The 13,256-nt window shown below is 39.6% G+C and overlaps 1 protein-coding gene and 1 long non-coding RNA gene across 3 annotated transcripts in view; one reads left to right on the forward strand and one right to left on the reverse strand.

Annotated features, from left to right (window-relative positions):
- The window catches only part of LOC143923701 (uncharacterized), a 67,739-nt gene extending 64,656 nt beyond the window's left edge, over window positions 1-3,083 (forward strand). The window contains exon 10 of the mRNA XM_077447505.1: window positions 1,785-3,083. Within this exon, the coding sequence (XP_077303631.1) occupies window positions 1,785-1,903 (119 nt within the window). The 3' untranslated portion in view covers window positions 1,904-3,083. The remainder of the gene's footprint in view (window positions 1-1,784) is intronic.
- Window positions 3,084-5,796: 2,713 nt separating this feature from the next.
- Window positions 5,797-12,715, reverse strand: LOC143923702 (uncharacterized). Of its 2 annotated transcripts, none has more exons than XR_013261770.1 (3): window positions 11,370-12,715; window positions 9,349-9,436; window positions 5,797-6,113 (listed from the first exon to the last, which is right to left on the reverse strand). It is a non-coding gene; the product is annotated as an uncharacterized LOC143923702 (long non-coding RNA). The 2 variants fall into 2 exon arrangements; XR_013261771.1 differs by having other exon boundaries at window positions 11,366-12,715.
- Between the last annotated feature and the right edge of the window lie 541 nt (window positions 12,716-13,256).

Raw genomic sequence — 13,256 nt, forward strand, 5'->3', positions numbered from 1 at the left:
ATCCTAGAAGAAACAGGGACCAAAAAGGACTTCTCCTTTTTGTTTACAATACCCATCTCAGAGCCTCGCCTAACAATATCCTCCAGTTCCTTTTTATATTTAAATCTTGGATCACCGGATAGTGGAATGTATGTGTCAGTATCACCGACTATTCTATTGAGTTCGACTAAGTAGTCCTCCTTATTTAATATCACTATCCCCCCTCCCTTATCCGCTGGCCTAATGACCAGATTTTTCTGGTTACAAAGCTGATTAAGACCCAATTGTATTTCCCTAGCCATCTTTACCTCTTTGATTTTCAGGCATTCAAGATCCCTAAGGACAACGTCCCTAAAGACCCTGATAGATGCAGATAGGCCACCTGGGGGGTTGAAGAGAGATGCGTTACTTAGACCAGAATGTTTGATATCTGTCTGGCCGATCGCATTCCTCTCCTGTGTGTTAGACAACATATACCTTTTAACATTTAATTTCCTGGTGTATTTTTGTATGTCCATATACGTTTCGAATTTATTAAGAGCCTTGGGAGGGGCATACTTTAGCCCCTTATCTAAAACGGAAATCTCAGCCTCAGTAAGAATGACACTACTGAGATTGAAAATTCCCTCTCCATTTATTCCCTTTTTCGTTTTGCTTTTTGATCTCCGTCCGCCTCTCTTTCCTCTCTGGGTTCTATTGATCTTTCTAGACTTTGTTCCCCACTGGGAAAACCCCACTGCTCTGATTGTTGTTCTTCCCATCGGGGGTATTGAGGAGGTCCCCACTCCAATTCCCTTCTTTGAGGGTACGGGGGTTGGTACCATGGAGTCCTTTCTCTTCCTCCACCCCTTGGTCCCCTATATTCTCCTGGTAAATCCATCCTATTCTCAAAATATGCGTCCTGGTTATTCATACCCTGGAATCTGTTCTGAGTTGGAACATTATATTCCTGATACCTCTCATCCCTATATATATTACCCTGGTTCCCATATGGTCCATACTCATTCCCATGTATCCCATTTGGAAATGTAGTGTACGGGTAGTAATTCCCTTGTCTTACATCATTAAAGGGCTTCCTTCCTTCCTTTCTTTGGGGGGTAACCTGGAGTTTTTGGTCTCAATTGAGGTGGTTTATAGTATCTCTCAGGGGATCTATAAGACACCCTTCTATTGCTATCCTGTTGGTGGGATTGGCTTAGTGGGGGTCTATTCTGATTATTATCCGTTTTCTTAGGCCGCCCAGTATTGCTCTGACTTATGCTAGACGTGGAGGGTTCTACCATTTCTGAACACACCATAGGTTCCACTTCATTATTAGTAATTTTGCTTTGCCATTCGAACACTAAACCATTCTTATAGTCTCCTACATCCCTATTATACTTTTTTCTTTTCTTATTCTTTTGTTCGACCTCTTCCTTCTCTAATAGTTTTTTAAGGCTAGCAGATCTTTCTTTATACTCCTCACTCCCGATGTGAGATAAAAGCTTATCCTTGATTCATTTAATCTCTGTATCTAAATGACCCAGTTTACTATTCTTCCTCTGTGTTAAAAAAATGAGGAATTGAACCCCAGCAGTGTCAAAATATTTAAACCAGTCTTCCAGGTCTGCCTCACCTTTTTGAGGGCCTACATCCCACCTTAAACTGTGTGGGACCATAGATTCTGCTACGTATTGCTCTAAAAATGCTATATCCCATTGGGTATGGATTTCAGAAAGAGTATAATTGTTTGTTTTTATGTAAGTCCATACCTGTCTTTTAATTCATATTTACTAATCCTATAAATGTTGTTTTTCTCCACACAGGAGGGATTATGAAGTTGTTCAACAAAGAAAAAATATTGTTGGCGCAAGTACCAAAGAAAATCACAAAGTCCAACGATGATCTGAAATCAATGGATGACCGTGTAAACCCAGTGGGCTAAAACAATTGTGCATGGAACATTATTAATGGAATACAGAACTGAAATGAACCGGTATTCAGAACCACTATAAGTCATGGTAGTGCAAGAATAGGGACCGTTTGTCGCCTTGACCTTCAGTTTAAATCTCCACACTTCCACGATCACCTCCGCCACTGCCGATGGCTCCAGTAAGTGGCGGAGGGCACTGGATCGCGGCGGGAGGGCCTTCTCCCGCCACTGATAAACATGGCAAATCCACCACAGGGATCACTTTTATCTTGTAGCGGACCGCCTCCTTCAAACAGCTGCCGTAAACCTGCAGCTGGCGGTCCATAATGGTTAATACAGTAATAATACTATGCACTGTCACTGTACTAATGACACTGGCTGGAGTTAACATTTTGGGGCGATCGAGGGGTTAAATATGTACCTAACTATGTGTAATGTGTGTACAGTGTGCTGCTTCTACTAAGAGATCTCTCAGTTTCTCATCTCTGATTTGCAGGGATAAGAAACTGACAGATCACTCCCTCTGGGCTGTGATTGTACACAGCCGATCAGCAGGCCCTGGGCGTGAATTATTGGTTGGGATTTGCTGACAGGTTCCTGCCCGATACAATCACAGCGGGTGTCAGGTGGGGGGTGCGCATGCATGTGCCCTAACACGGCAGAAGGCAGCGGCGTTCCAGTATGTCACTTTGCCTACAGCAGACGCGTTCTCGCAGTTCATTACGGCAGGCAGTCCCTAAATGGTTAAACAGACAAAATATCAATTGTTAAAAAGACTGACTCATCTCCCTCCCCCTCCTGACTATTGTGTTTAAAAAGACCTTGTAGTAATCTTTTTTTTGTGAAATATATGCTGTAAATATTATATATATATATATATTATATACACACACACATCTACACATCAGTTTAAAATCAAAATATAAATTAAGTAAAATAAATTGATGCGGAATGAATGTACATGATTGCAATTTGCTTCATACATGTTGAAATGTAATTTTTTTATTCGATTTGGACAGAGTGGAGATGGATGAGAACATCTTTCAGATTTTTAGAATAGTGTTTTTGTTTTATTTTTCATCATAAAAATAAAGAAACTTTTTTACTTAGTATAATAATGTGATTTGGTAAAGCTGACATATGTGTAATCATGTGAAGTAGGAAGATTTCATTGTATCAAAAATGTTTTCATAAAAATAAAAGAACAAAAATGATACAACACTGTAAATGTTATTGGTTATTGTATCGGTGACAGTGGTTATCGGTATAGGAAGTGTGGAGAGTCCCTTGAAAGGGGTACAGACAGCAATGAAAAAACTTTAGTAGGTTAGGGTTGGTTTTTAGATTTTTTTTGGCATCTTTATGTGTGTTTTATTTACTTATGACTCTTTGTAGAAATGGGTAAGGGGTACTCATTCCTCTGGGAGAAGCAGATATCTGATTCAGGAAGAATACACATGAAGAATGGATTTAGACAGTATATAATTATCCCTAAGTTCAGCTTTAAAGTGATTGTAAGGGTAAGTTTTTTTTGTTTTTTTTTAAATAACAGAGCCTGCTCTTCTGGGGTCCCCCCGGCGGCTCTTGTGGCTTCTCCCCACATCAGATAACCCCCTCGGAGAAGCGCTTCCCCGAGGGGTTACCTTGCGGGGCTCTCCGGAGCCTTCATAGCCGCCGAATGCAGGACTTGGCCTGCGTCATTGGAGGGGCTGGGGGGCCGGTGACTGGCAGGTGTTTTTTCACCTTAATGCATTGGATGCATTTAGGTGAAAAAACATGAACCTTTACAACCCCTTTAAGGCATGTGGCCTGGTATGGTATAAGAATCACACAAAGCCGTGGCTTGGCCCTGCCCCACGCTCTCTCCCCATTTGCTCACTGACTGTGATTGACAGTAGCGGATGCCAATGTCTCCCGCTGCTGTCTCATCCAATGATGAGGGGGATAGCGAGGACAGCTGAAGCTCTCGTGTATATCACTGGATTGGGCTTGGGCTCAGGTAGGTATTGGGGGGTCATACAGGAGGTTTTTTTTTTTTTTTCATGCATTCTAAAAAACCTGGAGCCTTTACAACCACTTTAACCACTTCAATACCGGGCACTTTCGCCCCCTTCCTTCCCAGCCCAATTTTCAGCTTTCATCGCTCTCGCGCTTTCAGTGACAATTGCGCGGTCATGCTACACTGTACCCAAATGAAATTTTTATCATTTTGTTCGCACAAATAGAGCTTTATTTTGGTGGTATTTATTCACGACTCAGTTTTTTATTTTTTGCGATGTAAGCGCAAAAAAACGGAAATTTGGAAAAAAAAATATATTTTCTTTTTTCTATTTTAAAAGAAATCCAATAAAATCTAATTTTGTCATAAATTTAAGCCAAAATGTATTCTGCTACATGTTTTTGGTAAAAAAAAATTCCGTTAAGTGTATAATAATTGGTTTGTGTGATCACGGACATATGTACGCAAATGATCATGTACATATGTGTGCAGGTGATCACGTACATATGTGTGCAGATAATCATTGGGACATGTGATTTTAGTGGGACATATGTGGGGGACATGTTTTTATTATTAGGGACATGTGTATTTATTATTTGGGGACATGTATGTTTTGGGGACATGTGTGGGGACATTGTGTTTATGAATATAAAGGGGTGGGTGCTGCGCAAATCGTGCCACTCAAATAAAATACACAAATTCAAAATAATATAAATATGTGCATACATACAATGCCGTGAAAAAAAATATAGTCCAAAAAACAGCACGCATAAAAATATATAAAAAATATATAAAAAATGGAAAAAAGGTTTAATGATAGAACAATAATAAAATGTCCGCTACTCAAGGCTCCCAGAACTCTCACCTTTAAACGAAGTGAATAAGCAAATCAAACAAACTCCAGGATTCTCTTATTTCATTCATAAATAATAAATAATAGCCATCAGGAAATCCAAAGGAGGGATGTAATGATACAATTCCGCCACTAGAGGGCCAGTCCCAGCTTACAGAATAGGTGAAATGGATCTTCACTTCTATTTCACAGTGTATGGCTCAAAATAAGAGAGAGGAGGGGGAGAGAGAGAAACAGGAGACTTCCATAGTGTAGTAGTTTAAAAAATGGCAGGTAAATTTATTAAAAAGCAGTAAAGACTCTCACATTTTAATTGCAAAAACAAGCACAATCAGGAAGAGGGTATAATGACAACTTCCTCCCGCCTTACTCTACTTCCGGTTCGTCCTCTGGCCAATCCCTACACGTTACGTCATGTGACTTCTTCATGGGGATGCATGTATATGTGCATTGGCCGGGTGGGAAGTGGTTAAAAAAAGCTAGATAAGGGTTTGATCTAGGTCAGTGTCAGGGTTAGGTTCAGGCGCGGTTTTTTTAGGTAGAATTAGAGAAAATTATATATTGTTTTAAATTTAGTGTCAGTATGTTTTAGACAACACAAGGTGCCTTATTGTGTCTTGGCTCTAATACAAGTACACACATCAAACCATATGTTTGTCACTGGGATTGTCAGCAGCAGGAGAATTTATTTTGGATTGTTCTGTAGTGGGGGCTATGGTAATGGCAACAAGGTACTCACCTCTCAGCCGGCTTTTGGGTCTTCAGGGAGTTCCATTGGACTCCTCCCCCTTCCCCAAGTGCCTCCGTCTGCTAATGAAGGGAAGGGGGAGGAGTCCATTGACGTTGATGTTCGTGACGTCACCGGACAGCCTGGACAGTGAATATAGAGTGTTTGCTCTATATTTAGTCAGTTCAGGCCGTGTATTAATATATGTGTATATATACTCTGCATCCAGTGTAGCCTATATCTACAATGCATTCCATGGTGTACTGTTTCTAATACACTAATGAGGTGGTGTCTGTCAGAAACCATGAATCAGGCTGAGACCGAAGTACAGATAAATCACACTTGTTTAATAATAATAAAAAAAGGTAAACAGAGTAAACATAGTTAAAACATAGCCAGTTCAGGATAGAGTTCAGGAACCGGAACAGATAGTCAGACAAGACAAAATGCCTGGCAACCAGAGAACAGCATAGTAGAAGAGCAAGCAGGAGCTGGAGCCAGAAGGAATGTCAGCCAAGCAAGTCTTGCAGGAACACAGGAGAGCGTCTCTAGGGATGTGACCAAGGTGAAGGAAGAGATCATCTGGACTGGACAGCTTAAGTAGGCAGGACTGACGAGCAGGATATCATCAACAGGTGAGTCACTGTGGAGAGATAGGAGCTGGCAATTAGCCAACAGTTCACCGAAGGAAGGACTGAGAAAAGCCCTGACAGTGTCTTTATATATATATTCTGCATCCAGTGTAGGCTATATCTACAGTGCATTCCGTGGTGTACTGTTTCTAATAAGCACTTCAGGCTGTGTACACTAATACAGTGTGTACAGTGTATACTACACTTTCGGTGGTGTACACAGTACATAATATAGTGCATCCATAGTACAGTTGCTAATACAGTGCAGGCGGTGTACACAGTATCTAATTCAGTGTGTACAGTTTCTACTACACTTCTAGTGGTGTACACAGTACACAATACAGTGCAGCCTTAGTACAGTTGTTAATACAGTGCAGGCGGTGTACACAGTATCTAATACAGTGTGTACAGTTTCTACTACATTTCTGGTGGTGTACACAGTACACAATGCAGTGCAGCCATAATGCAGTTTCTACTTCTTTTCTGGTGGTGTACACAATATCTAATGCAGTGTGTACAGTTTCTACTACATTTCTGGTGGTGTACACAGTACACAATGCAGTGCAGCCATAATGCAGTTTCTACTTCTTTTCTGGTGGTGTACACAATATCTAATGCAGTGTGTACAGTTTATACTACACTTCTGGTGGCGTACACAGTATAAAATACAGTGCAGCCGTAGTGCAGTTGCTAATATAATGCAGGCGGTGTACACAGTATCTAATACAGTTTGTAGAGTTTCTACTACACTTCTGGTGGTGTGCACAGTATCTAATACAGTGTAGTGTGGTGTTGCAAAACAAAATATACATCATGCCCGCAAGGCCACCAAGGAGAGGCAGATGCTCACAGGCCACTAAAAGAGGGCAAGCAGCCTTTGTGTCTACAGTAAACAGTGCTGGTTGTGGACATGGTGCACCCTCTGCAGGTGGCCGTGGGGCACATTTGTCCTTTTTTTCTGCTGCTGGCCCTGTTATTGAGCCAGAAGATGCAGAAGAGTTGGTGGAGTGGATAACAAAGCTGTCCTCATCCTCCTCATCCTCTGTCACCCAGGCTCAGAGTAGTTTACCTTCTAATGCAGCTGCCAAAGCAGCCTATTCCACTGGCTCCTTGTCCACAGTCACTCCTTTCGTAGCCCGGATGTCGGGTACATGCTGCTGGGAGGATGCGCAGAGATTTGAAGGCTCTGATGTTGGTTCCCAGTTGAAGGAAGGGAGTAACGTGAGCCTAGAGAGAGGTGGTGCCGAAGGACTAAAAACTGGCAGTCATGTTCCCCCAGCTGCAGCATGCTGCCAAGTTTGCTCCAGTGATGAGGAGGGAGGGGATGATGAGGTTACTGACTCTACCTGGGTGCCTGAGAGAAGAGAGGAGGAGGAGGCACAAATCCAACGAGGCAGGATGTCCTCTAGGGGGCAGCTTAAGGGCAGCCATCCTGTTGCATCACACCGTAGAGCTCCGCAGGTGCAGGGCGCTGCTGACTTCCTGCTGACTTTTAAAAGTTCCTTGGTGTGGGCCTTTTTCGACACGTGTGCAACAGATTGCACCGTTGCTGTTTGCAACCTATGTCTGAAGCAGATCAAGCATGGCCAGAACAGCAGCCGCTTAGGCACCACATGCTTGACCAGATATATGATGACCTGTCTTGCAGTCCATTGGCAACAGCACTTGAAAGTCACACATCAAAGAAAAAGGCGGACTCCTCCTTGCTCCTCATCTGGGATCTCCAACCCCCCTATACCTTCAGTCCTCTCAAAAACCTGCACTGAGAGGAATGAAGCTCTAGCAATAGGTGTCCCAAGTACTTGCAGCCAATCTGCTTGCAGTAAACCACCATCTGATTTTAGCAGGCACATTTCCCTACCCCAGTTACTGAACCGTAAAAATAAATTTGGTCCCAGCCATCCACATGCTCAGCGTCTGAATGCTAATTTGGCCAAATTGCTAGCACTGCAACTGCTGCCTTTTCAGCTGGTAGACTCTGTCAGTGGCAGGTTCTAAAATGCAATTTCTTTTCATGGAAGGCTCTCTACCAGCATGTGGAAGGTAATGTTTTGGCCTCGTTGGACAGGGCGGTCAGCAGTAAGGTGCATATTACCGCTGCCTCATGGTCCAGCAGGCATGGGCAGAGACGTTACCTTTCCTTCACGGTGCACTGATTAACTCTGCTGGCAGCTGAGAAGGATGCAGGACAGGGTTCAGTATTGTTGGAGCTTGTTCCGCCACCATGCCTCCAAAATGCTAGATTCTGACACAGCTCTCTCCTCCACCCCTCCTCTTCTTATTCCTCTATGGCCTCTTTTGCAGTTTTGTCCTCTGAACCAGCAGTGCTCCATAAGCGGTCAAGGGGCTACGCAAGCACTCAGGCAAAAAGATGCCATGCGGGGCTTGAGTTGGTCTGCTTAGGGAACAGGAGCCACACTGGGGGCAGAGATTCTGTCAGCTCTGCATAGGCAGGCTCAGAGGTGGTTGATGCCATGCCAGCTTCAGCCAGGAATGGTTGTATGCGACAATAACACTAACCTTCTCTGATGCCATCCACTGCTCTACTGACCCTGTCCACTGCCCTACTGACACCGTCCACTGCTCTACTGACGCCATCCACTGCCCTACTGACACTGTCCACTGCTTTAATGACACTGTCCACTGCTTTAATGACACTGTCCTCTGCTTTACTGACACCATCCACTGCTCTACCGGCTAACATTGTCCACTTTTAAGGTAGGCTAGTTTCATATTTTACCTGACATTTCTTTTATTAATAGAATCATATTTCATGGGTGCACAAATGCTTTTGTTTTATTTAACCATGCACCTTTAAGTCCCCCCCCCCCTTAATGCAATTTGGCCACAGCCACTGTTCACCATAGTGCCTTCCTGTATTCCTCCATTATCACTGACTGCAGATATATATCATCCGTCCTGTATATATAGCTGCGTACAGGACAGATGATGTATATCTGCAGTCAGTGAAGATGGAGAAAGGTCTCTATGTACAGGTAGCTGTATATACCCACCTTCCTTCCTGTATATACTAATACCACCCACCCCCTATATATACACATACATACATTACACACACACATACACACACACACACACACACATATATATATATATTATATATATGTAATACTGTATTTTATTGAATAGTTAAAAAAAGAGTAATTGTACCACATACATTGTAATAACAAAATAGAACATCAAACAGTTCTCCAATAAATACCCGTGGGGGTAAGTTGTACATACCAATGGAGGATCAATGCTGGGTGACATAATCAATAGACATGTGCATTTGTTATCGTACAAATGCATTTTCATACAAATTTTGGTGAATCTGAAAAAAAAATGCTTTATTTTCGTATACCCATTATATTTTCTATTTTCTGTTTTATAAAAGTTTGATATAGATAGATACAAGATTCAACATGGCGGTGACAATAGTGTATCAAACCTGCGGTCGAATGTGCCTAACCTAACTCTATTAGTCCAAGATTATTCGACATAGAGAGAAAAGATTCAACATTATAGAAACAATAGTAAATAGTCAAAAATATGTATAAAACCGTTCAACGCAAAGATTCAATGAAGTAGCTAAAACCATACGATCGCTGTGAGGAGACATTTACGCTAAAATGATCCGCCCATAGGCTATAGAAGAATTCTAATGTTGTTTGACTCGTAACAATAATTAATAATTATCACTAGTCAAACAACATTAGAATTCTACTGTAGCTTGTGGGCGGAGCATTCAACCAGAAATGTACAATTGCGGCGTCGTACAGTTTAGCTGGTTCGTCTAATCTTTTTAGAACATCCAACAGACACCATAAGCCTTCAATTGACAGATTCAACCTTAATTAATTCGGATTTTCGTAATGCATTTTTTTAACTAAACAAAATAAATAAAAACACATTTCGGGAGTAACTAAATAAATGAATTTTTCGGACAAAACCAAAAATTCCGAAATGAAATATTTCAGTGCGCATGTGTCTAATAATAAATAATGTTGTACCTAAAAGGGGTACATTATATAAATCCGGGATAGAAAGTACTGTATATGCCCAAATACTATAAAAAAACAAAAGAAAAATATCGCGCTTGGGGTAAACCTAAAAGCTGCAACTACAACCATCTAATATCAAGATATGAAAAAACTCAAAAAAAAATTATAAATAAAGTTGCGCTAAAGTTACATGAAAAATGAAAATGAAAAGTCCAATACAAATTATTGAAATTAAAAATCAAAAAAACATCCTGTGTAAAGTTCAATGAAGAAAGAAGGAGTCTTTTTGTAATAAGGGACTCTCTGTTTCCAAGGAAAACCAATGATTAGGAAAATCAATCCTTTTTACGAATTCAGTGTAATCTTCTTACAAATCCAAAGTTGAAAAAAGTTTGACCCTTACCACAATGGGTGGACTCCCAATCAATGGAGTCGTTAGCGCGAGCAGACAGCTCTCTGCCGGGTTCTTTTGCGTGTAATCCGTTCCGTTGTGGTACTAAACGTATGGATAGGTGTGGATCATTCGGAAGTGATCGGCATAGGTTACAACAATTCCGTACGTCCTACTTCCCTTCTCGAACACCGTAGGTAGTGGTAATCCGATCTCTCTGTACGTCTGGAGTTTGTTTATAGCTCCCCAGCGAATCATCCGATGTCAGGGTTTTTCAATGCACAAACCTGTGGTGAGACACAAACTACTCGGGCCTCTTGGCCACGAGTAGAAGGAAGGGAAAAACAAAGAAGGACTCAGATCGTGTACGTACCGTTTGGCAAGCGACAATTTTATTAAAAATATATAAAAAAAATTCCGAACATACAGCAGACCAATGACCGAATAGGTCCAATTCTAGAGGAAATTTTTAGTATACAATAGACCAAATATATAATATAATATATAATTTTTATTTGTTAGAGTTAGACCGATTCGGTCATACCTTTGGTCTATTGTATACTAAAAATTTCCTCTAGAATTGGACCTATTCGGTCATTGGTCTGCTGTATGTTCGGAAATTTTTTTATATTCGGAGTCCTTCTTTGTTTTTCCCTTCCTTCTACTCGTGGCCGAGAGGCCCGAGTAGTTTGTGTCTCACCACAGGTTTGCGCATTGAAAAAACCTGACATCGGACGATTCGCTGGGGAGCTATAAACAGACTCCAGACGTACAGAGAGATCGGATTACCACTACCTATGGTGTTTGTTAAAAGTGACTGTAGAGAAGTAAAATGTAGTGTAGTGTACAAGAAGCTCTACATACTCACTCACAGGGGCGTTTCTTAATGAATAGCAAAGTCTTTGTGTTATATGTGAATCAGTAAGTCTGTCTTCCTTCCAAGGCATTTCAAACGTACTTTCAGGAGTAGTAATTGAAGAATCCTTCGTTCGTCCAATAGTTCGTTTATTATTCAGAAAGACAAGCAAAGACAAGATTGACATCTGGTAACATATGGCATGGTGATGGCTTCAGAAGGAGGAATAGGTTTTCTGATCTACATTCTCCAAAGTGTAGAATTCTTTCTCATCCCACCATTCCTCCTATTCCCATACTCCTACCCCATTCTTATACTGTTTCAAGATGTTATGTCAGCAAATCCTAATAACTCCCACATTTGCATATATACCCAATATGGTTCAGTCTATAGATAAGTAGCATAACTCCACCCATTGTTCTGACATAGTAACTCAAAAATAGATACCTACTCAGCAAATCCACTCCTCTCTATATGATCTGCTGTAGTGTAACCTTCAGAAATCATCACTCACCACCAAACATATAACTTACATATATTTTCAGAAACCCTTATTACTTAAAATATTAATTACCGCAAAAACTTCTTAACAATTCCCCCTCAATGCACGATATTCAACAAATAATAAGTGCATTCATCTTAAATAATAAATGTCTCTGATTCTCTTTTTTCCAATACAAACAATACAATAAACATTAATACAATACTCATTAATACATTTTAGTGAGTCAGAATTGTACATAAACATTTTCAAAAATTCTGAGATGTTTCTATGAAAATTTTTTTAAATATTTCATTCCATTGAGAAATTATATTTAATTTTAATTTATTCTCCATCTAAATCATGTAATATTAAATATTTCTTTCTTTCAACTTTATAAATGTATTTAACTTCTTGTGAAACTCTTATAACTTTAACCATATCATATAAATATTTTATGGATAATCTATGATCTTACTTTAAAAATGATCTTTTTTTTTTTTTCAAGTATACTGTTCCATTATATGACACACTCTATATGTGTTTTCTTATCTGTGAAACCACTGACCTACTGACCTTTAGTCATAAACTCTGGTCATAAAGAACAACTGGTTACAAAATGACATTCACACAACTTAGATATTACCTAAATCACTCACACTTCATTTATGGCCCTTTCATACACATTTTGAATCAATTGCTCCAGATGTACCATAGCTAATCACTGGATCAGATAAACCAGAAGTAATTTTCCGACTAAAAATACTTGTCATAATTTTTTTTTCTTTTTTTCATTTCTTCCTTAATCAATTTATAAATTTGTTTCATTCTAATCCTAATACAGATTTGAAACAAAATACATAAAAACTTTCCCATTATTTGATTGTCATATTTTATATATTCTATCTATCATTCTATTTATTTTTCGATTTATTTATCCATCTATCCATGACCAGCAAGCAACTTTTTCCTTTTATTTATTTATTTATTTATTTTATTTTTTTTAAACATTCCAAAACTATTTAAATTCAACAATAACTTTGTTTAGACACATTGAAATCCTTTTCTTCATAAACTCTAATTATACCTTTTTGTCTTTCCTATTATCTTATTACTATCATCATTATTCAGATAATTCATAAAAAAAATTCTTATGAGAAGCACATCCTAACTCCCCCTCACATAATGATCGACCGATCAATATGTCGCTTTTGATGCAAGTCCATATGAATAAATCATTGAAATTCACCAAAAAAATGATAGTCCTTGATAGCATAATCAAAAAATTATATTTTTTTTGAAAAAACAAGAAATAGTAACAAATAGAAATGTAGTTATGCTGTTGCATTGTCATGGAAGATTTTTAAAAAACTAAATAAAAAAATAAAAAAATAAAATAAAATTGTTTTCTTTAAATTTAGA

Source organism: Lithobates pipiens, unplaced genomic scaffold, assembly GCF_037356315.1.
Source record: "Lithobates pipiens isolate NorthernLeopardFrog02 unplaced genomic scaffold, aLitPip1_a1.2 Scaffold_22, whole genome shotgun sequence".
In the NCBI taxonomy this organism is placed as follows: Eukaryota; Metazoa; Chordata; class Amphibia; order Anura; family Ranidae; genus Lithobates; species Lithobates pipiens.